The 22406-nt window shown below is 43.3% G+C and overlaps 1 protein-coding gene and 2 long non-coding RNA genes across 4 annotated transcripts; 2 read left to right on the top strand and 1 right to left on the bottom strand.

The window, feature by feature from the left end:
• Positions 1-1736: 1736 nt before the first annotated feature.
• On the top strand, positions 1737-6280 carry LOC142046315 (uncharacterized). The gene is made up of 2 exons (XR_012655207.1): positions 1737-2253; positions 5142-6280. It is a non-coding gene; the product is annotated as an uncharacterized LOC142046315 (long non-coding RNA).
• A 1489-nt stretch (positions 6281-7769) lies between these two features.
• GATAD1 (GATA zinc finger domain containing 1) lies at positions 7770-14428 on the bottom strand. Of its 2 annotated transcripts, none has more exons than XM_032798109.2 (5): positions 14141-14428; positions 13692-13817; positions 11577-11636; positions 10084-10267; positions 7770-8073 (listed from the first exon to the last, which is right to left on the bottom strand). In XM_032798109.2, exons 1-5 carry the CDS (start codon positions 14324-14326, stop codon positions 7883-7885), a joined length of 747 nt encoding a protein of 248 aa, XP_032654000.1. In that variant the 5' UTR covers positions 14327-14428; the 3' UTR covers positions 7770-7882. The 2 variants fall into 2 exon arrangements, with proteins under 2 accessions (XP_032654000.1, XP_032654001.1); XM_032798110.2 differs by having other exon boundaries at positions 7770-7974.
• A 1701-nt stretch (positions 14429-16129) lies between these two features.
• LOC142046194 (uncharacterized) lies at positions 16130-21506 on the top strand. The gene is made up of 3 exons (XR_012655093.1): positions 16130-16423; positions 16779-16855; positions 21378-21506. It is a non-coding gene; the product is annotated as an uncharacterized LOC142046194 (long non-coding RNA).
• The last annotated feature ends 900 nt before the right edge of the window (positions 21507-22406 follow it).

Genomic DNA, 22406 nt, shown 5'->3' with positions numbered 1-22406 from the left:
TATATATTTTAATATCAGTAGTCTTACCTTTCTAATGTGATGTATGTGCTCTCTCTCCCCCACTGTGGCAGCCCCCGAGCTAGGCCTGGGAAGTAGGGGGGTCTCCCCTGCTGCAGCAGCCACCGAGCTGGGGCTGGGAAGGAGTGTGTGTGGGGGAGTCTCTCCCGCTCTCCTGCACTGCAGCAACCCCAAAGCTAGGGATGGGAAGGAGGTGGGGTTTCTCCCTCTCTCCCCAATTGTGGCAGCCCCCAAGCTGGGGCTGGGAAGGAGGAGGGTCTCTCCCCAGCAGCCGCAGCCCTGGAGCTCAGGAAAGTCACCTCTTTCTCTGGCTACCGCACCTCTGCACATCCCAAATTTCCCCCACCCCCTCTTCTCACTTGGTGTTGTGTGGGGCTATTCTAACATTTGTGCAAGTCTCAGGGAATCAGAGGCTAAGGACTGTCTTTTCTTGTGCTGATGGTGATTAAATTATGAGGACATCCTTTTGCAGCCTGCCCTTATTTGGGTGCCCAGTGGCATCCTTTTAGGGTGGCCAAGGGGATGAAACAATGCTGTCATTGATGGGGACATGGAGGCCTGGTGAAGAGGTTGGGGCTGAGACATTAGGGGGACTTTGGCATTGCAACACCATTGATATTAATAGGAGTCAGGCACCTAGAGAAATCCCATTAGCTGCCTATCTGCAGCTTTAAGTGCCTAAATACTAGGGCTGTCAATCAATAAAAAAATTTAATCGTAATTAATCGCGCTGTTAAACAATAATAGAATACCATTTAAATATTTGTGGATGTTTTCTACATTTGCAAATATATTGATTTCAATTACAATACAGAATACAAAGTGTATAGTGCTCACTTTATATTTCTTTTGGGTGACAAATATTTGCACTGTAAAAAACAAAATAAATAGCATTTTTCAATCCACCTAATACAAGTACTGTAGTGCAATCTCTTTATCATGAAAGTTTAACTTACAACTGTAGAATTATGTACAAAAAAACCCCTGCATTCAGAAATAAAACAATGTAAAACTTTAACGCCTACAAGTCCACTGAGTCCTACATCAGCCAATCACTCACACTAACAAGTTTGTTTACATTTGCAGGAGATAATGCTACCCTGCTTCTTGTTTACAATGTCCCCTGAAAGTGAGAACACACATTACTGTGGCACTGTGGTAGCTGGCGTCGCAAAATATTTACATGCCATATGCAGTAAAGATTCGTATGTCCCATTATGCTTCAACCACCATTCGAGAGGATGTGCATCCACGCTGATGACAGGTTCTGCTTGATAACAATCCAAAGGAAAGCGGGCCGACCCATGTTCATTTTTATCATCTGAGTCAGATGCTACCAGCAGAAAGTGATTTTCTTTTTTTGTGGTTTGGGTTCTGTAGCGTAGCATCTGGATGTTTCTCTTTTAAGACTTCTGAAAGCATGCACCACACCTCATCCTTCTCAGATTTTGGATGGCACTTCAGACTCTTAAACCTTGGGTCAGGTGTTATAGCTATTTTTAGAAATTGCACATTGGTACTTTCTTTGCGTTTTGTCAGATCTGCTGTGAAAGCATTTTTAAAATGAACATATGCTGGGTCATCATCCGAGACTGCTATAACTTGAAATATATGGCAGAATGCAGGTAAAACAGAACAGGAGACATACAATTCTCCTCAAAGGAGTTCAGTCACAAACGTAATGCATTTTTTTTAATAAGCGTCATCAGTGTGGAAGCATGTCCTCTGGAATGGTGCCCGAAGGAGCATACAAATGTTTAGCATATCTGGCATGTAAATACCTTCCAATGCCAGCTACAAAAGTACCATGTGAACACTGGTTCTCACTTTCACGTGACATTGTAAATAAGAAGCAGGCAGCATTATCTCCCATAAATGTAAACAAATTTGTCTGTCTTAGTGATTGGCTGAACAAGTAGAACTGAGTGGACTTGGACTTACACTGTTGTTTTTGAATGTAGTTATGTAACAAAAAAAAAATCCACATTTGTAAATTACACTGTTAAAATAAAGAGATTGCACTACAGTACTTGTATGAGGTGAACTGAAAAATAGTATTTCCTTTATCATTTTTACAGTGCAAAAGTTGTAATAAAAAATAATATAAAGTTAACACTAAAATACCTTTAAAAATCAATCCCTAGATGACCACTGGGGGATGTCTCAGCCTATAGCTGACTGCCTGTGACAGAATTTTTAGTTTTATGGCATGGGTGTATAGGAGACAAATAGAAGGTTAAGGAAATTAGTTAGGGAAGTGGATTGGGACGGAGGAGACTTGTGGGATTTAACATGCGGAGGTGAGGGCCTGGAATTACTTTATAGTCGCCAAGCTCTGACGAGAAACTGTCGGTAAGTCTCTGTTCCAATTAAGAAGAGAAAAACCATGTGCTGGCTAGTTTAGTGAGCCAAGGCTGTGGGAAGTTCCATGAGCAAGCTAACTCAGAACGCGGGGGGATTTAGAAAAAAGCAGAAAGCTTACAGGGAGTGGTAAGAAAGGCGGATGTATGCAAGGTGAAGCTAGCGTTTAGTGTGGTAGAACATGTTAGGTGTTATAAGTGAGGTGTGATGGTCTTTATTATTGGCGTTGTTTAACTGGACTCTTTCCATAATTTTTGGTAATTCAAAACCAATTAGTGTAAACGCGTTCTACAGCCACATAATAAGAATAATAATAGAGAAGGAAGAAGAAGTGGAAAGGGACGCGCATATAACTGTAGGGATAGCTCATGAAGAGGTAAGGATTAACCTATGGCATGGGATTCCTAATATCTAAGGATAAAGTATTTGGCGCTCGTGGGTCTTTATTAAGACTAGTGAGTTGTTTGAGAGGAATGAAATGTCTGAGGGATTGATTAAACGGGAATGTGGATTATGGGAGGTGGATATTACCGCTTCTGAGGTAATGAGGCCAAACTGAACAGGCTTAATGGGGACAAAATCGGAGGGGCTATCGGGACCAATCTCCATTCCAAGGATATAAAGGAACTGGCGCTTGAAATGGAGCCCTGTTAGCGAGGAATTGTTTAAGCATTCGGTAAACTTCGGGGGTGGTATGTACCATTACGACGGAGAATGCTAACGTTTGAAGTTCTATTTTTAAGAAAGGGGAATAATAGTGATCCCCTGGGCCAATTATGAGCCTGGTTCTAGCTTGAGTCTGAGTGTGTAATGGTTCTTGGAAATAATTTTTTTGGAGAAAGTAGTTAAGGACCATTTGTGTGAGTCATAATTGGTATTTGGGACGAATGCAACATGGATTTACGTGATAAGGTAGTCGTGTGCAATTAACCAACACGTGATCTCCTTCTTTGTTTTGAGAAAGTGAATGGATCTGTAGACAAAGGGATGCTGGTGTTTGTAAAGAATCGCTTCAGATCTAATTTACCTCGATTTCAGTAAGGCGTTTGACAGGTTCCGCTATGTGGGAACTGGTAGTTTAAATGGAAAGATGTGGGGATGATATGAAGTTGTAAGGTGGTTAAGGAATCTGTTTAAAAGGGGGTGACTCCGCGTGGGTCTACTTAGGGTTGATATTGTCATGGCTCGAGGAAGGAGCTGTTACTAGTAGGCAAGTCTTCAAGCGATATCGGTTTGGAACCGATCTGTATGTTAACCGTTTGTTACTTGCCTTGGCACAAAGAGCGAATGTGCTAATAAATTTGCGGCCTATGACACGAAGCTGGGGGGCATATGCGAAAACACGTTGAGAAGGACGGGTGACTACTATTCATAGGAAGATCTGGTCCACCGTTTGTAAGTGGTTATAGGTAATAGTAATAGGATGGGAATATAGAATATGAAAAGTGCTTAGAGGTTCATTGCACTTAGGGATTAATAATAATGTGTAATCTTGATGAACTATACAGTATAAGTGGGAAGGAACGCATTCATACGTTGGAGTGATGGAGGAGGAGATGAGGAACCTTGGGTGGGTAATTGTTGGCTCTGATGCAGGTCAAATGACTATTGATGCCGTGCTCAATGTGAGCTGAATCAGGTAGTTTGCTGTTTAAAAGCAAATGCGGTGGTTTATTTAGGATGATCAGGCGACTGAGCTGTGGTATTTTCACTAGCAAAGGAGAAGGAGGTGTTTATGATAGTGGGCGCTATAATGACTCGGCGTTCTGCATGGTGAGACCCCCTGGAATAGTGTGTGCAGTTCTGGTATAACATTTGGGTGTTCTCCAGTGGTCTTTAAGAAGGTATTGAATTCAGACTGAACAAGGTTCAGAACGGGGCTAACTTTAAGGATGATCTAGGAATGGAAAAATCTGCATTATGATATAGGGAGACATCAAAGTAACTTGGCTTGTTAGCCTGGTGCAAAAGGAGGCTCCGTGCTGATGTATGGCTTGCTCTATCATAAAATATTCAGGGGGTTAATTAAATTAAACGCTTAATGGAAGGGAGAGGAATTATCTTAAGTTTTATAGTTACCTCACTGATAGGTCAAGAGGTACGACTCGATGGGTTACAAACTTGAAATTATAAGGTATGAATAGACTTGAAATTAGACGAAGTCTCTAACGTTATTAGGGGTGATGTCCGAAGTTCTGGAACAGCCTGTCCGTGAGGGAATAGTGGGGCAACCAAGACTATATCTGCTTTAAGATTTAGCTTTGATTAAGTATTATGGGAGGGGATTGTTATGATGTGTGATAGTTTAATTTGGGCATTGAGGTTCTGTGGATTATCGGCAGATAAGATCTCTAGTCAATGAGTTCTGTGAGGTGGATGCTTGGAATGGTTCGTGATTAAGGGATTGCTGAGTTACTGCAGAGAATTCTTTCTTGGGTGCTAGTGGTGTGAGTCTTGCCTCAACAATGCTCAGATGGTAGATGATCACGAGTATTTGTGGGGTCGTGGAAGATATTTTACTAGCCATGGCCGCGGATTGGCAGCCTGGAGGTTTTTTCGGTGCCTTCCTCTGCAGCGTGGGGCATGGGTCGCTTGCTGTTGGATTCTCTGCAGCTTGAGGTCTTCAAATCACAATTTTGAGGATTTCAATAACTCAGTCATGGGTTAGGGGTTGTTATAAATGTGTATGGGTAGGGTTTTGAGGCCTGCCTTGTGCAGGAAGTCAGACTAGATGATCATATTGGTCCCTTCTGACCTATGAGTCTATGAGCCTCCACCATAGATTCTGCAACTTCTCTGCTCAGCAGATTTATTTCACACAGTGGACATTTTGGTTAGGATAAGCTGTCTTCACTGTGTGGCTGATTCAAATATGAGGAAACTGCTTCTTTTTTAATAGATAAGATTGTGAAAATTCAGCCTGCAATGCCTGTATAGTGGCAGGGAAATCAAATCATAGCAATATAGGGCAGGAAGGGAGCTCAAGAGGTCACCCAGGCCAGCCTGCTGTGCTGAGGCTGGACCAAGTTATCCCCTCATTCCTGCCAGGTGTTGGTCCAGCCTGTTCTTAAAAACCTCCAGGGACGAAGATTCTATAATCCCCTTGGAAGCCTATTCCGGAGCTTACCTACTTTTATCGTTAAAAAGCTTTTCTTATATCTAACCTAATCTCCCCTGCTGCAAATTAAGCCCATTTCTTTTTGCCCTATCTTCAATGGACATGGAGAACAGGTCAGTCTTCTTTGTAACAACCTTTTAACATATTTGAAGACTTAAGTCCCCCCTCAAGTCTTCTTTCTTGAGACTAAACATACCCAATTTTTTTTAATCTTTCTTCATAGGTCAGTTTTTCTATTATTTTCGTATCACTTATCTGTACTGTATCCAATTTGTCCACATCTTTCTTGAAGTGTGGCACCTGTTATTGGACACAATACTCCAGCTGAGGCACTAAGTCTTGTCGTCACAGGTTTCAGTCTCTCACACTGAGATTCTGGAGGTGGTAGGAGCACTTGTGTGACCATCTGTGCTCTAGGCCCATGACCTTTTAAGCTGGCAAAGGCCAGTGGAGAAAAACCTGGCCTAATATGAGGAGACTGCCCTTCCCAAAAGTCTTCACAAAGTGCTAGTGTTCTATCTACATACAGCCATCATGTAAGTTTCTTTTCGGTATGGATCTTCACGCTGTCACCTGCAGATTCGATTACTGCAAAGTCCTCCAGATGGGGCTACATCCTAATTGCATTTGGAAACTAAAGTTGGTGCAGAATTTAGCTATTGGTTCAGTAAATGGACTATCATGCTACAAGCACAGTGCTCCAAAATCTGCTCTGGGTGCTTATTCATTTCTGGGTGGATTTTAAGATGGTATTATTGAGCTGTTAAACACCCCGCCCTTCCCCCCCCAAAAAAGAAAAAAATGTAAGCCCTATGCACAGAATAATGTGTGTCATTCTGCTGTATTTATGGCTACTGGAGTCCCCTCCAGAGAAGTGGGAGCTAGTGGTCAAGTCTCTCAACTTTAGAATTTACTCCCCCACCTGGGTTACTCCCAATAGGTTGACCTTGAGGGCATGCTGCAAACCTTACCTGTTTTCCCTAGCATCTGGAGTGGGGGAGACTGGAGGTTACACTTTTGTCTGGCTATTGCTAGTTAACCGTTAGTGGAATTAAGGGAAGTGTGAGTATTTTAAATGTCAAGGGTACATACCCTTGAAGGGAATTTTTTTAGTTGACTTGAGCTTTTCCTCACAAAGTTAAAACATGTTTCTGGAGCAGGAGTCTTGTTTTTGTCTGCTTGCACAGGACCACCTGAGACAATACCTCAACACTGACTGGGTTTTTTTGAGTGCTACCTTAATATAAATAAAAAGCATAAAGGACCTGCCATCTCTGAACCATGTAGTATTTTCCCCCCATGATCTAAGCAGATTGTAAAGTGCTTGAGGGGGGGTAAAAATGTTAGTATGAATTTATTAAGCGTGTTTTCTGTTCAAAGGACTAAATATAAAAAAAGTCAATACTTCACATTCTAAGGTTTAAGATGCTGGTGAAGGCTCTTAAATATTTATATATAAAATAAGGTTTACTGATGGTCAGTTGTTAATCTTGATGTTTAAATCTCTTGTATTTCTTTAGTAATTGTTTGGAATTTAATTATGTTAAACTTATATGATTCAAACTGTTTGTTTTTCAGAAGTCCATTTTTCACTACTTACCTTTTCATTCTTATGAACTACCATCAATAAGTAGTGTACCAAAACTCAGCAGAGAATTTAAAACCACCTCAAGGCCCTGCTTGCCTAGTCAGGGCTGACTCTGTTTCTGCACCAAGTGATGTTGCTCTGCTCAGCAGGTTTTTGCAGGGAAGGTGACAGAGCGGCAAAACCCAAAGAATGGTAGTTCTTGAATAGGTCTCCTTCTCTTATGCAGTTTTACAGAAACTCTTATAACCGCACCCATTTGTTAAACTCAGCTCAGTACACTCAATGCTGTTTCATTAAAAACCCGAACAAACATGTGCAGAGCATAGCCACATTAATGAACACCGGTTTTAGTCTTTAAAGTCAATGGCAGGGAACAAAAATACACTACCTTAGTTCTACAATATGCTGTGTGGGTAGTGATGGCTCTTTAAAATACTCCACACAGTGCTAGTCCTCTTTTGTAAAAGATAGTGGCAAGATCAGAAGACTACAGGCCCAGCCAACTGAAACAAATCACTAACTCATGGCAGGAGAGAGGAAAATACAAAATGTGCAGTTTCTCATACTCAAGCACCAGTGACAAAATAAGTGGCTTTAATTGGAGCAAGGGAGGGAAATAAAAGCATCAAATAAGAAAACTTTCTTTCAGAAGTCAGATAATTTAAAAAAATAACACCACTATAATCCATGTGGCCAACCAAATATTTTATAAAAAAAAATCTAATTTCTTGTAATAGATGTACAGATGGAGGCTGAAAATACAACTAATATACTTTTAAAGGGTACTCAGACAAAGATTATAAATTGTTGGTAACAGTTTCCTTGATGGAGATTGCAGGAGTAGGTCCGACATGAGTCCAGATATAGCCTTTTTCTGGTCTAGTAGGAACTGTGGGGAAGGGAGAAGATCGAGATTTGAAATATTCTGAAGGTGCATGACAAACAAACTCTAAGTATTCCATTTTCCTTGGAAGATCTTCTTCTGGTCCTAAAAAACAACGTAACATTTTTACTTCTGAGGGCATTCTGTGCCAAAAAATTAAAAATTCTGCACACCATATTTTAAAATTCTGCAAGTTTTGTCAATAAATAAATGCAGAGGCTCCAGCATGGCAGTGGGAAGCACAGGCCACTGGATGTACAAAGGTGGGAGATCACCCTGCAGCTTCTCCACCCCCAGGACACGGACTAAGGGGTGAGGCTGAACCTGCCCCAGCACAAGGCCTGGCCCTGCCCCAGGAACACCCTGGGGCTCTTCTCCTCTGTGCCAGGTACACCAGGTGTGCGATAGGCAGGCTCAACCAGGCAGGATCCAAGTGTGGAGGGGTTCGGTGTGGGGGGATCCAGGTGGGGATTAGAGGATTCTGTGTGGGAGAATCTGGGTGCATGCAGCTCGGGGCGGGGGGGGTCGAGGTGTGGGGGGATCTGAATGCACAGAGATTCATTGGAGGGGGATGTTCCAGGTGCAGGTGCAATGGGACTCTGCAGGAGCTTCCAGGTGAAAGTGGGAGCGGCTCAGTGGAGGGCTCTGGGTATGGAGGTCTCCACAAGGGGTCTGGGTGCTTGGGGAGTGGAGCATGGTGGGGTGGGGGACTGGGTGCAGCTAGTTGGGGGTCAGTGGCATGGGGGTCTGAATGTGGGGGCTCAGGGTGGTGCAGGGGGTGGGGGTTTAAGTGCAGGAAGCTCAGTGGGGGGTAGTCTGAGTGCGGGGTGAGGGTCCAGATGCAGGGGTTGAGGTTCATTGGGGTGGGGCTCAGGTATGGCGAGTTGGGGAGTTCTGGCTGTATGGGGTGAGGCTTGGCAAGGGTGTCTGGGTATCAGAGGTCCAGATGCACAGGGTTGGATGGATGGAGGAGGAATTCTCTGTACAGTGAACTCTCTCCCCGCAGCTGAGGAGCGATGGAGGCAGAAACCAGGAGAGGATGCTGATCTTCCTGCAGCTGGGGGAGGTTTCTGGGGGTGGGTCTGACACATCCCCAGCCACTCCTTGCAGGGGAAGAGGGAGTTGCATACTCTCCTGCCTCCAGACCAGCTGGGACTAGCAGCTAATCCCGGCTCACAGTAGGAGCCACTGGCTGAGGTGTCCCCAGCCCTGCAGTGATTTACCTCTCCACCAGCTGCAAGAAACAATGTACCTGTGCAGCTAGGGAGTAGTGCATCACTGCTCTTGCAGCTTCCTTTTGCTTCCGTGTCAGAAAGTCATTTTTCTGCTGGGAAGCAAAGAAATCTACAGGGGACATGAATTCTGCACACACAGTAGCACAAATTCCCCCAGGAGTACACTTTTAAGCTTTTCACATTATGTATAGAATGAACAGAATATGGAACAACAGCCAGCAATATCTGAGAACACTACTATTTCAATCAAACCCTGCCAATATTGTAAAAGCCTTTTAAAATTTGTTCCATTCTGTGTTCAAGTGTTGACGCATTCTTCCAGTAGTTATGAGCAGAGCTGAAAAAATATATGTAATGAATTTAGCTGCCCTCTGTGCTTGAACTGCATATCCAGCTCATTTTTCCTCAAATATATTCATACTTGATGTAACAGAAACTGTTCTGGAATTATGTCACACAGGCCCCCTTACCCCACAATCCCCCTATACACCCAAAGTGAGTTTCACAGAATCTGGGTCATTTGTAAACCAAGGGGGAGAATCTGGGCTTATATAGTAAGTTGCCTACTTTATCAGCCAGGACTAATCTCTCTAGAGCTAGTTTATGATAATTAAGTCCACAAGCCCACAACAATTATGCCTGTGATTATTTTTATGCATGCAGGTAATCCCACTCAACTCAAATGGGACTACTCACACACACAGTTATTCCTGTGCTTTGTGTTCACAGGATCCATGCCGAAAAACTACACGAATGATGGTCAGGGAGTACAACAAAGTATTCTATAAACTACACCACAGATAGGCATAGTCTATACAAGGGGGTTTTTGTACCAGTGTAGCCATGTATACAAGTTATAATAGGAAATCTTGGCGCTTACCTATGATATAAGATGCAGGGTCAAAACAGTCTTTGGGACTGGCTACAGTAGGAATGAGCCATGTTAAAGCTGCACTCTTTTCACAGTATTGGTCCTGAATAAACCCCCTAATCTGAGCATAGTATGTTTTTCCATCCTGCTCATCAACCACTGAAACAACATCTCCAATTTGATAGTACACTCCCTGGAAGAGATACAGATAATTACTTCTTAAAAAACCCGATTTTACTAGCAACTGCCTGGAACTTTCCTCAGCTCTCTTTAAGGATGCTTTAAATACCAGATTTCCCTCCCTTACACCATTTATTTGCAGGCACAATGCTTAGACCTCATCTCCAGTCCAGGTAAACTGCACCATTCTCCAAGCGCTCCAACAATTCAGCCATTCAAACGAAGGAAAAAGGGTGCTGTAAAATGGGATTATTCTTCACTCATAGTATGGTCACCTAATCTCGAGTGGCCGGAGTGCCTATCCTGCAGAAGTGGACAGTCACTGCCTCACTAATACAAGTACAGTTCTTCAGGGCACCACAATAGCTAGTCTACATGCTGTCCCCAACAGCTAGATCAGAAGTTGTGGATCACTGACCAAGGTCTTCCATACACATGGCAGCACAAAGAGTAACCAGCCAGCAAACAGGTTTTTGGTAGTGTCAACAGGTCTTTGAGATAACTGATAACTTATGTAATCCCAGTTTTGATTTTTCCCTTTGGGGAAAAAAAAAATAAAAATAAACAAAGAACACCCTTGCTTTTTTTAAAAAAAAATACTATATATGGTTGAGCGCTGTCCCAGCTATGGACACTGCTACAAACAGAACATCTCAGACATCCTATTAAAGAAGCAAATATGAGAACATCATTTATTTTCATAGAAGTGCTAGATACACCAGTATTTTGACAACAGAACTTCCTCAGAACATTCGTTCCCTTTTAAATTTGGCTTATTCTTTCCTTGACTTGTCAAATATATACTGTTCCCTTGTTTGAAACTTCTAGAGCGTTCCCACTGGCTGCAACAACACTTCTTGAAGTCAGAACTACACAAAGACAACCTCCTATATTTGTGATATACCTTCTACTTAAAATAGGACCCACCACAGTAAATTTGAACTACTGCTGAAAGTAAATGTCAATTTTGCTTGGTTCCCAACGTTAGAAAAGTGAAAGCTGACATTTTTTCATAAAAATTCACAAGTGTGTTTTTGAAATTTTTTTCCCAATTAAAAAGCTGGTTCTCTTTATAAGAATTACACATTTTAATGCTTAACCGTTGGAGAGAAAAAAAGATTAAAACTTCTGGGGTAAATAATTTTCCATGATTGGGGGCAGCAATATAATGATACAACACACTGATGCTGGGGTTCCCCAAGAATTCAGTTCGTGAAAGGAAGAAAACTTTTTGTAAATAAAGTCCTTTCACTATCTATCTGCAATAACTTTTGAAAGTCTTAGAGGAAGAACATCTTTTTCTCTATATAAACCATACATACCTTATGAAAGATGGATTCTGCTGTAATTATAGTAGATACAGACTCAGGAGCCTTTATGGGCTAAATAAACAAAAACATAAAAACAGAAGTTACAAGGGTAGAAAAATTCATGAAGAAAATGTCATTGTTTTCTAGAGAAATAGGAAAGAAAATTCTAGCAAATCTACAATACTAACGCAGAATCTTCACACAAAAAAGAAAGGACAAGACATAATTTCTCTAAATATTTCCATTTTTATAATAATTAAAAATGACCCTACTAACTTTCATTATCTCAAAAATGAGGTTTTAAAGAGAAAGGCTGGTTATAAACTTGTATGATTAGTCTCACTGTTAAACATGGAAGTGGGGGAGAGGAGAAGAAAGCACAAGATCCTTGAGAACTCAGTTCAAACCAAGAGGCAGAATGACCCCTTACACAGAGACATGTGAACAGGTTTGTTCACGCTGCTCAGAGCTAGGGACAATCCAAACCTGCGTACCTGAGACTGCAACCATATCTTATCCTGACTAAAGACTGATTGCATGAATGAAATTGCAAAAGAAACTATAAGGTCAAATGCACATGTCTTCAGACATTAGAGTGGATTAAATTTAAATCAAAGCAATTTTTAATAATGATTTAAATTAGCAAGCAGGAAATTTTTGTTTAAATAATTGATTTAAATGGTTTTGTATTTGTACCTTTTAAGTTATTTTCCTAAAGAAAGGTTGATTCTTACTTGGCATCCATCAAACATGTTGATTTGTAATACAGGCTGTACAGTAAATTTTGAGCTTTTTTACTAACCAGGAAGATATATATACATATTTATTATATGGATTAACTTACATTTATTCATTTTAATATTTTATTGTGTTAGAAAATGGTGAATAATGCATGATAGATGATTCTTTTTAACTTGCAATTAGTGTCAAGCTCTTTTGGGATGGAAATTCAAATTAAATTACAAATGCACAAAAATGGCATTTTTTTTTAAATAAAATTACCTTAAATGTGTTGGATTCATAAGAAAAAAAGTTTATAAAAACTTGAATAAAAATCAATTGTAAATACACAACATGAAAATTATTATCTGTAGTTAGTGAATTTAACTGATTTGTTTGGGGTCACCCTGTTCTCTAAGACTTTAAAACTAGATCTCATCATCTTGCAGTTTTTGTTCATAGACTGGAAGAGGAAAAGCATCCTTCCTCCTTTTTCAACTTCTAATTGGCTTCTTAACTTTGCATGACTTCGTATTTAACTGAACTAGTTGAATAAACTGAATTAAAGAAAATATTCTCTCTGCAACTTTAGAAGAGGAGGCTACTGCTGCCAAAAGCTAGTTTAGCACTTCAGCAAATTCTAGTTCCAGATGCTTAGCCAGTGTTTTCCACCAGTTCAATGATTTGACTTTCTTTAAAACGTAGCAGCAAATATATATTAATATTATTTTAAATTATTTTAATTATAATAAATTAATGCATTATCACAGATTGTCACTTTCGATTTTGATTTTAAATTACAGGTTTATTTTCAAAAAATAAATGTGTATTTAACTGAAATTATTTAAAAAAAAAAAAGGGCAAATTGGGTTTTTAAGTCATTGATTTTGGCAAAAATGAAGGGACAGAGCCAGAAATTGGGACAGCAAGCTGGACTCAGTTTGGGTTTAATTTGATTTTCTGCGGAAAAGGAGTAATTCTTTGAAGAAATGACATATGTCTGCAGATCTGGATTACCTTGACATGTTGGGACGCTGCTTTGAGAAGACTGCAACACCCAAGCTGTCTGTCAAAAGGGGTGGCAGCGAACGCTACTTGGGGCTAATCTACACTAGAAGCCTACAGTTGGGTAGCTGCACTAATGCAGCTGTAGCGTGTCTGGTGAAGAGGCTCTATGCAGATGGCAGAGAGTTCTCCTGTGGGCATAATAAATCTACCTCTGTAAAAGAGGCGGTAGCTGTGCGGGCAGGAGCAGCTCTCCCGCTGTCATAGCCCTTAGGTCGTTGAATTTACATGGCTCAGGGGGGCGGCTTATTCACATCCCCGAGTGACATAAGTGGTAGCGTAGGCCAAGCCTTACACAGTGTAAGTACAATAAGCACAAAGCATTAGCCACCATCGCCTTACGTTTTTTAACTTGAAGATGTGTCTTCTCCCTTTGCCTTTAGTGGAAACTTTCTTTTCCGCAGCCGGGGCAGATTTGTACTTTGTGTTCCGCAGCCGAGCTGACCTCCGGTGGATCTCCTGTTTGCTCTGCCAGGCGGACAATGAAACGAGAAAGCGGGGAAGGAGAGGTCACGTTGCGGGTGCCGCGGGGATATGAAGCTATACGGGCCCCCAGGTCAGACATTCAATAAATGGGCTCGCCACAAAATCGGGTTAGGCCCGACAGCGGCTCCCACGATTCCCTTACAGCGACGCACCCGTGTGAGTTCCGAGTTAGCCCGACAGGCCCGGCTACGGGCTCCGCTCTTTGCCTGCCGCGGCGGTGCCACGCCCCGTGTAAACCCCCAGGGAGTCCCCGCCCCGGGACCCCGGCCCCTTAGTGCAGCACAGCGGGCGCCCGGCAGCCTGACCTGCTTGCCGCCGCCCCCGTTGCTGTGCTGGGCGGCGGCCGAGGTGGTGGCGAAGGGGCCGGGCCCGGGCGGCCCGGCGCGGCCCGTGCAGTTGTTGCAGAGGATCTCGCCCTGGCCGCCCTTCTTCCACATGGAGGAGGAGGTGCTGCGGCACACGCTGCACGTGGGCTTCAGCCCCAGCGGCATCCTCGGCGCCGACCCGGGCCGCGGCCCCGCGCAGCACACCAGAGCCCGGCCTCCGCACGCACTGGGCCGCGCGTTCCTCCTCCGCCGGCGGCCGCTGCTGCTGCTGCTGCTGCTGGGAGCGGCGCTGCGGAGCGGCCCGAAGGCTGGAGGACCGGAGCGAGCCCTCTGGTGGCTGCGGCGCCGGCTGCATGAACTGCAGCGCAGGTACTCGCCTCCCGCGGCGCGGCCTGGCCCCCAATCCCCTTCCACCGAGCCCAGCCCGGCTTGGCCCCCAACCCCCGGCGCCCCTCGCTGGGCTCAGCTCAGCGCTCAACTTCGCCCAGCCCGGCCCCTAGCTCCCTTGGTAACACCCCTCTTTTCATTAGGTGCCAGCAGTGTGCTTGGTAAGACCTCAAGCAGCTTGCAGTCTAACAGATACACAGAAGCCAGGATTCACAGGAAGACCCGGAGGGGGGATTAACTTGGAGCTGTCTGGGAGAGAGGGTTGTTCTGTGGCTGATTTGAATCATTCCTGACATTCCCCTTGGCTTCAGGGCTTTGTTGCAATGCAGGTGCTATCAGAGCCTGTTCTGAGAGGTGCTAAGCACCCTGAGATCCCACTGGTCTCAGTGGGAGGAGAAGGCACCTCAGCTCTGCACAAAGGAAGTTCTAACAGAGAGATGACCTAAGGGTAGCGGATTCAAAACCTGCATCCCAGCCTTTGCTGTTCTGGGCTGTGACCTGAGGCTGAAAGGTGCTGCCAGTTGCCTTCTGTGAAGTTCAGCGTATGCTCATGGCCAATGGCTCTTAGCCCATCAGTCCCCATGACAGCTCCCTCTGCTTCAGCAGGGGTAATGGCAATGTTTGGAAGTACAGAGCTTTTATCTTCCATGAAGATTAACAAATCTGTAAGGTCACGGCTCACTGATGAACATTTACAAGCAACACTGAGATAGGTTTGATATCCTGAAACAAAACCAAATGTTGATGCAAAATCTGCCAGCTAAGTGGCCAAAAATTAAATGACTGTCAAAATTAGCACTGACTTTTTGCATTACAGTTTTTAAAAGGTTAATACATTGACTTTTAATAGCATACTGTATTACTCTTCGTTTTTTATTATACTTTTGTATCGTATCAAAAGGTTTCAGCGATGTGGCCCTTGGGCCAATGTACTAGTCCTCGTGTGGCCCTCCTGGTGATTTGAGTGTGAGATCCCTGCTATATATAATGGGAAAAAATTGAGCAGTCACATTTTCACAGCTTCAAATAAACCTACAGTAACCAATTATTTTTTTGACATTTACTTTTAAACAGTCATGGCCCACAAAAAGGAGAAAAGCTCTTTATCTAGCTCTGTGTAAATGCTCCCTACCAAGTAAATAATTTCTTGAGATAAAGCAATCAGTTGTGATGAAAATTGATCAGTAGTTTGGTATAAGGTGGTTCCTTATTCCTGTTAGAGAACAAAAAAGACTGAGTCACTAACACAAAGAAAGTCTGTGATCTTTAGCAGGGGAAAAATAAAAGTAAGTTAATAATAGGCCTTAATTTGACAGCATTAATAGTTGTGTTTAGTGATCTGGTCTTCATTGTGGTAAACATGAATGATTTATCTATAACAGTATTTTCCTGTCATGTAGAAGCATTGTGCAGCCTTTTTGTTAAGTGTATGTACAAATGGTCTTGGTAATACAAGTTAAAGGCTGGTGGTTTCTTCCCCCTGGAGTTACTGATTCAAGTGTTCAAAGTATTCTGCTCATGAATATAATGCCACTAACAGCTTTTGTTTCAATTACTGTGAAGGAGCAGAAGGGATTTTAATGTCTGAAGGGGGAGAGAAATGAATCAGCAGATTATGCTGGAGATGGAAGACAGACACCATACAGCAACAGCAAACCTCAGAGCAGGGAGGCCAATCCTGGAGTGAGGGTTATCCAGCAGGTTCTTCGCCTTACGTTCTGATTTGCCTCTCCCAGTCTACCAGCAGCAGCCAGGTGGAGAAAGGTTTTTGGTCACATGTAAGTACCTGAAATTCCATTTGGAAGGACAATCTCTCAGAATACAGGAGTGCTGTAGAACTGCCCATCCAATTCTTGGAAAAGACTATCTGCAGAGGTAGGAGGGTGAAATCCAATCTGGGTTTTGTGCTCTGAGTAGCTGATCTCTCTGTTGTAAGGAAGAGCAAGGAAGGAACTGATCAAGACTGGTAGAAGGTCCCTAAAAGTGTGTGCGCGGGGAAGCGGGGGTTGGGGGGGGGGTCCAGTGGCACCCAAACTGTGAGCCGGTCCCCATGCTGCCCCTGCATCCATGCCAACCCTTCTGCCTGAGGCCCCCAGCCCCTGATTGCTCCTGTCTGCTGGTAAAAAGTGGGAGGAGCATGGCCCCTTGCTCCCCCAACCTTTTTTTTCTGGCTTCCCTGGAACTGATCCAAAGCACAGTTAACTTGTGAAACTTTTCTTTTTTTAAATAGAGACCTCCCTCTTGGGGAAACCAGTGGTGTCTCCAAATGTGTCTCCTACACAGCAGCCCTGTATTGGAATCTCACAGGTATCCAATAAACAGTGTGTGGTGCAGCGTATTTACATGTGTATAGTAACAAATATTGATGGGAGTTCCTCTGTCTTTCTACATAAGAATGGCCATAGTGGGTCACACCAATGGTTATCTAGTCCAGTATCCTGTCTTCTAATAGTGGCCAATGCCAGGTGCTTCAGAGGAAATGAACAGAACAGGTAACCATCAAGTGATCCATCCCCTGTTGCCCATTCCCAGCTTCTGGCAGAAAGGATAGGGACACTTCAGAGCATGGTTTTGCATCCCTGCCCATCCTGGTGAATAGCTATTGATGGACCTATCCTCCATGAACTTACCTAGTTCTTTTTTGAACCAGGTTAGCTTCTTGGTCTTCACAACATCCTCTGGCAAAGAGTTCACCAGGTTGACTGTATGTTGTGTGAAGAAATACTTCCTTTTGTTTGTTTTAAACCGGCTGCTTATTAATTTCATTTGGTGTCCTCTAGTTCTTGTGTTGCGAGAAGAGTAAATAACACTTCCTTATTTACTTGCTTCACACCAGTCATGATTTTATAGACAACTATCATATCCCCCCCTTAGTTGTCTTTTTTCCAGGCTGAAAATTCCAAGTCTTATTAATCTCTTCTCATATGGAAGCTGTTCCATACCCCTAATTGTTTTTGTTGCCCTTTTCTGTACGTTTTCCAATTCCAATATCTTTTTTGAGATGGGGTGGCTCGATCTGCCAGATTCAAGATATGATATTTTCTGTCTTACTCTCTCTTTCCTAATGATTCCCAACATTGTTAGCTTTTTTGCTGCTGCACATTGAGTGGATGTTTTTCAGAGACTTATCCATGGTAACTTTAACATCTTTCCTGCGTGGCAACAGCTAATTTAATCTCCACTATACATATCAAATGATGGGGTCTGTGTTTTCCAGCATGCATTACTTTGCATTTATCAACATTGGGCAAAAAAATGGCAGATGAAATTTAGTCATCCGTTTGGTGAGATCCCTTTTAACTCTTTGCTTTGGACTTAACTGTCTTAAGTGATTTTGTATTATCTGCAAATTTTGCCACTTCACTGTTTACCCCTTTCTCCAGATCATTTGAGATGACAAAAGCCTTATTTTTCAGAGTACTTAGTTCAATTTAAGATAAGACAAAGAGAATCTATTTAAAATCACGTGCAGTCACCCCTGCTGGTCAAAGACCCAATTTGTTTTTCTTAAAAAAACAAACAACAACAAACAACAAAAAACACTTTCCCATATTTTATTATTTTTTGAAGCAGACATCCTCCCTACTTCATTTCTTCTGGTCTTATCACTCATTTTCAAGGCCATCCTTCTGCTTGCTAGTCAGGACCTTACTTTATAACACATATATTCCTTAACCAAACTTAAGGTAACTAATTCTTTAATTCATATTTATTCTATATAAGACTACAGGCTGTCATTGTTTATGTGGACTAGCACTAGAGGGGAATGAAACAATTTGTTAGTGGGTTTCACAGATGTTTGCTGACAGCAGAAGAGAGTCAGGAATCTTTGGTTCTGTCCCAGGCTCACGGAGGAATAGTTAGTAGTGGGCACAGACATTTGTGCCCCTTTCCCTTCAGCCTGTCCCAGTCCTGTCTCTTTCCCAGTACAAATTTTCCTTGCTTACCCCACCCTCGTCTTGATTCCGCAGACTGCTTCTCCCAGTCCTAGTTCCCCCCCAACCTGGCTCCTTGTCTGCTTTGGCTCTTCTCCCAGCCCTCTCATCCCAGTTTCTTTGCCCAGTACCCCCAAGACTGCAGCTCCTTGTCAGATGTCTCTCCTCCCCCTCCACTGCACCTCATTGATTCCTAGTCAAAATCTCCTTGCCTAGCCTGGGCGTTTCTTTTTCGCCCCCCTCCACCTCATCCCATCCCAGTCTCACCAGACTCCTGCTTTCCCTGTCCCCCATTTCCCAGGTCAGGGTTTATCCCCTCTGCATTCTAATCAGATGGATTCCTCCTCTGTGCTGTCAGGGTGCCAACAGGAAGGACCTTGAGAGCACAGGTGAGACCGACTCCCTGGTCCAGCTCAGAACTCCAGTGTTACAGAAAGGTCTGGCTTAGCTCTGGACTGGAGGACCCACCCCAGGTCATAGCCCAGCCACTCTTTGGCTGAGTCAAAACTGAGTAGTGCTGCAATGTCACATGCCAAGTTGCAATGCCACTCAGATGTGGAGGGGGTGCTTATAGGGGCCAGCGGGGGGTCAGGCTGTAGGTGATGGTGCCTGAAAGGGAGGAGGATCACGTGGGATGGGCGCAGGGCCGGTGCAAGGAAGTTTCGTGCCCTAGGCAAAACATCTACCTTGCACCCCGCCCCTCCAGCCTGTGGCAGCTCTCCCCCCTCAGCCCTGAGGTGCCCCCTGCAGCAACTCCCCCCCCAACCCTGAGGCACCCCCACCCAGCCCTCTGCTCTGCATCTTCCCCGAGCGCACCGCCCCCACTCTAATTCTCCCACCTCCCAGCTGATTGGCACTGCAAGCCTGGGAAGCTGGAAAGGTGGAGCAGCCACCGTGCTCTGGGAGGAACTGCTGTAAAAAAAAAAAAAAATTGGGGGCATCGGTTTTTGGTGCCCCCAAATCTTGGTGCCCTAGGCAACCCCCTAGTTCGCGTTAATGGTAGCACCGGCCCTGGTTGGGCGGCAAATCTCTAACTGTTTGCCTGTGGGGATGGCGCGTATGCTGTCTTGTCAGCAATAGGAGTTGAGAGGCTGGAGCAAGCTCAGTGAGGACAGAATCTCTGGCGCTATTAGCTGTTAAATTTGTGCAAGTCTCTATTGAGCACATGCAACTTGAAATTTTTCAAAAGCTTATAACTTGGCTAAGCTTGAGTAGATTTTCACAGGTACAGCAAAAGACACAATCCCAGGCCCAGACCCTTGTAAATTTCAAGTCCCAGGGTATAGAACTTCTCAAAGCATAGGTCACTAGAATTTAACATGGGGAAAATGTATTTTTCCCTGATCTTGTTCTCAGAAACAGCTGGACTGTTTTGGCTGAAATTAAAACAAAAAACCTCTACCACAATGAGGCTGAGGCAGAGAACCAGCCATGGAAAATTTCTGCCCAAATCGTTAAAATTTTACCAAAGTTATAAATCACTGATCTTAGTCTTATAGTGAGTAGTGCTGGGCAACCTTAATAATAAGCAGAGCTAGCAGCTTTATAAGTCATTGACCAGACCTTGAATTGATTGTACCAGCTTAACTGCATTTCACTGAGTCTGACATGTGCTCGGGTTTCAGCGACTGATACAGTAATATGATCGGTAGGTGCAACTCCATTTGTGACTTTGGCTCTATTCCTGTTTGCTTTTCATACAAAAGTATCTATCCACTAGTGAACTCTGACTAAAATGCTAAATTACATTTTTGATGTGAGACTTTATTTTAAAATATATTCTCATAACTACAATACAAGCAGCTGCAGTAACTACAAGCAAATGCTAACTCTCGGTGGCAACCAGCATGTACTGTAATTGGCAGTTAGTAAAGCATTTGTAAGGGAACTCTTCCAAGCTGCTAACTTTGAGATTAAAGTGCCAAAGCAATTTAGTAATTTACCATCGCTGCTGTAATACCATTATGCTTCAAACTAACCATGCTTCAAATGTGGCAGTATTAGCCCCTCCAGTCCATTGTAGTACCCTTTTGGAATACTTCCACATACAAGGACAGGATTCTTGGTGCATTTCAACTCATGGAATTTCCTATGAGTTCTTCCCTTGGGATGTGGGTTCTCCTGTACGTAAGTAGGAGGGGCTTACCTCCTCAGATCTTTGGGAACATTGCAGGCGCAGGGCCTTTTCAGCTACTCCATACTTCTGCCTTGTCTCTGGCTCATGATGTACTACCAGGGGCTGCTTTTCCACAGGTTGACCTTGAATCTTCCACTTTCAGATGTGGAGGGAAGCAAATACTACATTAATGAGATTGTTTCAACATTACATTTAGGTGGGGAATTCCTGTCTTACCGTTGCTATTCCTAGTTTTGCCCCTCTTCAGCTCTGTACTCCTGGGAAGACTTGTGAAAGAAGTGGCACTTATCTGTGTCCTACTGTCTAGCTCTGACTTCTTGTCCCCTTTATCCCACATAGGGCAGCAGGTGGGTGGGTGGGTGGATGCTGATTTGATGTGGTAGCTAAGAAAATTGAGTTTGTCACATTTTTATCTTTAATGGGGCTTTACCATGGCACCTGGAATCCTCATGATTATGGTCCTGGTGCTGTTGGCCTTCAGGATTCTTTATGCCATCATATGACCATTTGTGAGTATGCTTCACTTGTTACTTCCTATGAAAGGTTACAGAATCTGGAATGTCTCTTGCGTTCCACATCCAATTAAAAATTATCCATGATCTTGTTCTAGTTTCTCAGACAAGCTCATTACTGCTACCTTCTATCTGCCTCCAACAATCTTGCCAGTGGCTGGTGGGAGAATTTTCTCTGCAGTTCCTGCCCTCTGGAAAAAAAGACTTTTTTTTATCTTTATTCCTTTCTCTCTCTCTTTTTTCAGATTTCATCTCAAAACACCGCTCTTTCCCCTCTCTCTCATTGACATTACAACACAATGCAGGGCCAAACTCCTCCTGGAGAAAATCATTAACTTCACTGGAGTTCCACCAAAGATGAAATTGGACCATTGTGTCTGTACAAGGAAACTTAAATGTATCTTTTTATAAAGTCTGCAATATAATGGTCAATTATGGAACAACTTTTCTGTATCTGACCAATTACCGTTGGGTTTCCCTTATTTGATTTTGGCATTGGCATGGACTTAATCTAACCCAGTTATGGTAAACATTTTCTATCATTTCTTTTCAATGAAACAGTGATCTTTGGTGCAGAAAATGTTTTTTTAATTTTCTTAATCTCTGCCCCTTAGGGGTTGTCTTGCACAGTGACTTCTAGAATACTATCCCCAAAGGCTTTAGGGACGATCAACAGCATGCTGGATCTTTGTCCTTCTGCCATCTACATTGCCACAAAGAACAGGAATGTATACCACACAAGGATCCATGCTCCTGAACAGTCTCCTCTTTGCTTCTCCCTCCCTCAGCACAACAAAACTGTGCTGACATTGTGCAGCACAAGCCCTAAGGTAACGGCGAATGGAACTGAACTTGCTCTTCTCCTGAGTGTATCCTCCAGAGCAGAAGGATTAGTTCTGCTGCTCCAGCCTAATTTCAGCATGGCTTCTGCCTGGCTACAGTAACCTGAGCAGCTGTGATCTATATAATGTAGACAGAAATTGAATTGGAATTGGTGCTCAATTTATCATGTCAGTTGCATACCTTTTGAAACACAGCATAACAATAGACATCTCCTGTAACTAGTGCTGTTCTGACATAAGACTTTAAAAAAGTTGCGTTATTTAAAGATCAAGTATCAGAGGGGTAGCCGTGTTAGTCTGGAGCTGTAAAAAGCAACAAAGAGTCCTGTGGCACCTTGTAGACTAACAGACGTATTGCAGTATAAGCTTTCATGGGTGAATACCCATTTCATCAGACACATTATTTAAAGAGTTTTCCTCTGGCCATGTCCA

This window comes from Chelonoidis abingdonii, chromosome 2 (assembly GCF_003597395.2).
Source record: "Chelonoidis abingdonii isolate Lonesome George chromosome 2, CheloAbing_2.0, whole genome shotgun sequence".
In the NCBI taxonomy this organism is placed as follows: Eukaryota; Metazoa; Chordata; order Testudines; family Testudinidae; genus Chelonoidis; species Chelonoidis abingdonii.
The sequence above is the reverse complement of the archived record's forward strand: the minus strand, read 5'-3'. Positions and strand labels throughout refer to the sequence as shown.

What these genes read in the sequence shown, in the direction of transcription:
- GATAD1 (XM_032798109.2), bottom strand. Translation starts at nt 14,326, where the DNA reads ATGCCGCTGGGGCTGAAGCCCACGTGCAGCGTGTGCCGCAGCACCTCC. An exon ending in ACGGGGGCGGCGGCAAGCAG is followed by an intron (nt 13,818 to 14,140) that starts GTCAGGCTGCCG and finishes TCCGCCTGGCAG; the next exon opens with AGCAAACAGGAGATCCACCG. An exon ending in ACATCTTCAAGTTAAAAAAC is followed by an intron (nt 11,637 to 13,691) that starts GTAAGGCGATGG and finishes TTGTTTATTTAG; the next exon opens with CCCATAAAGGCTCCTGAGTC.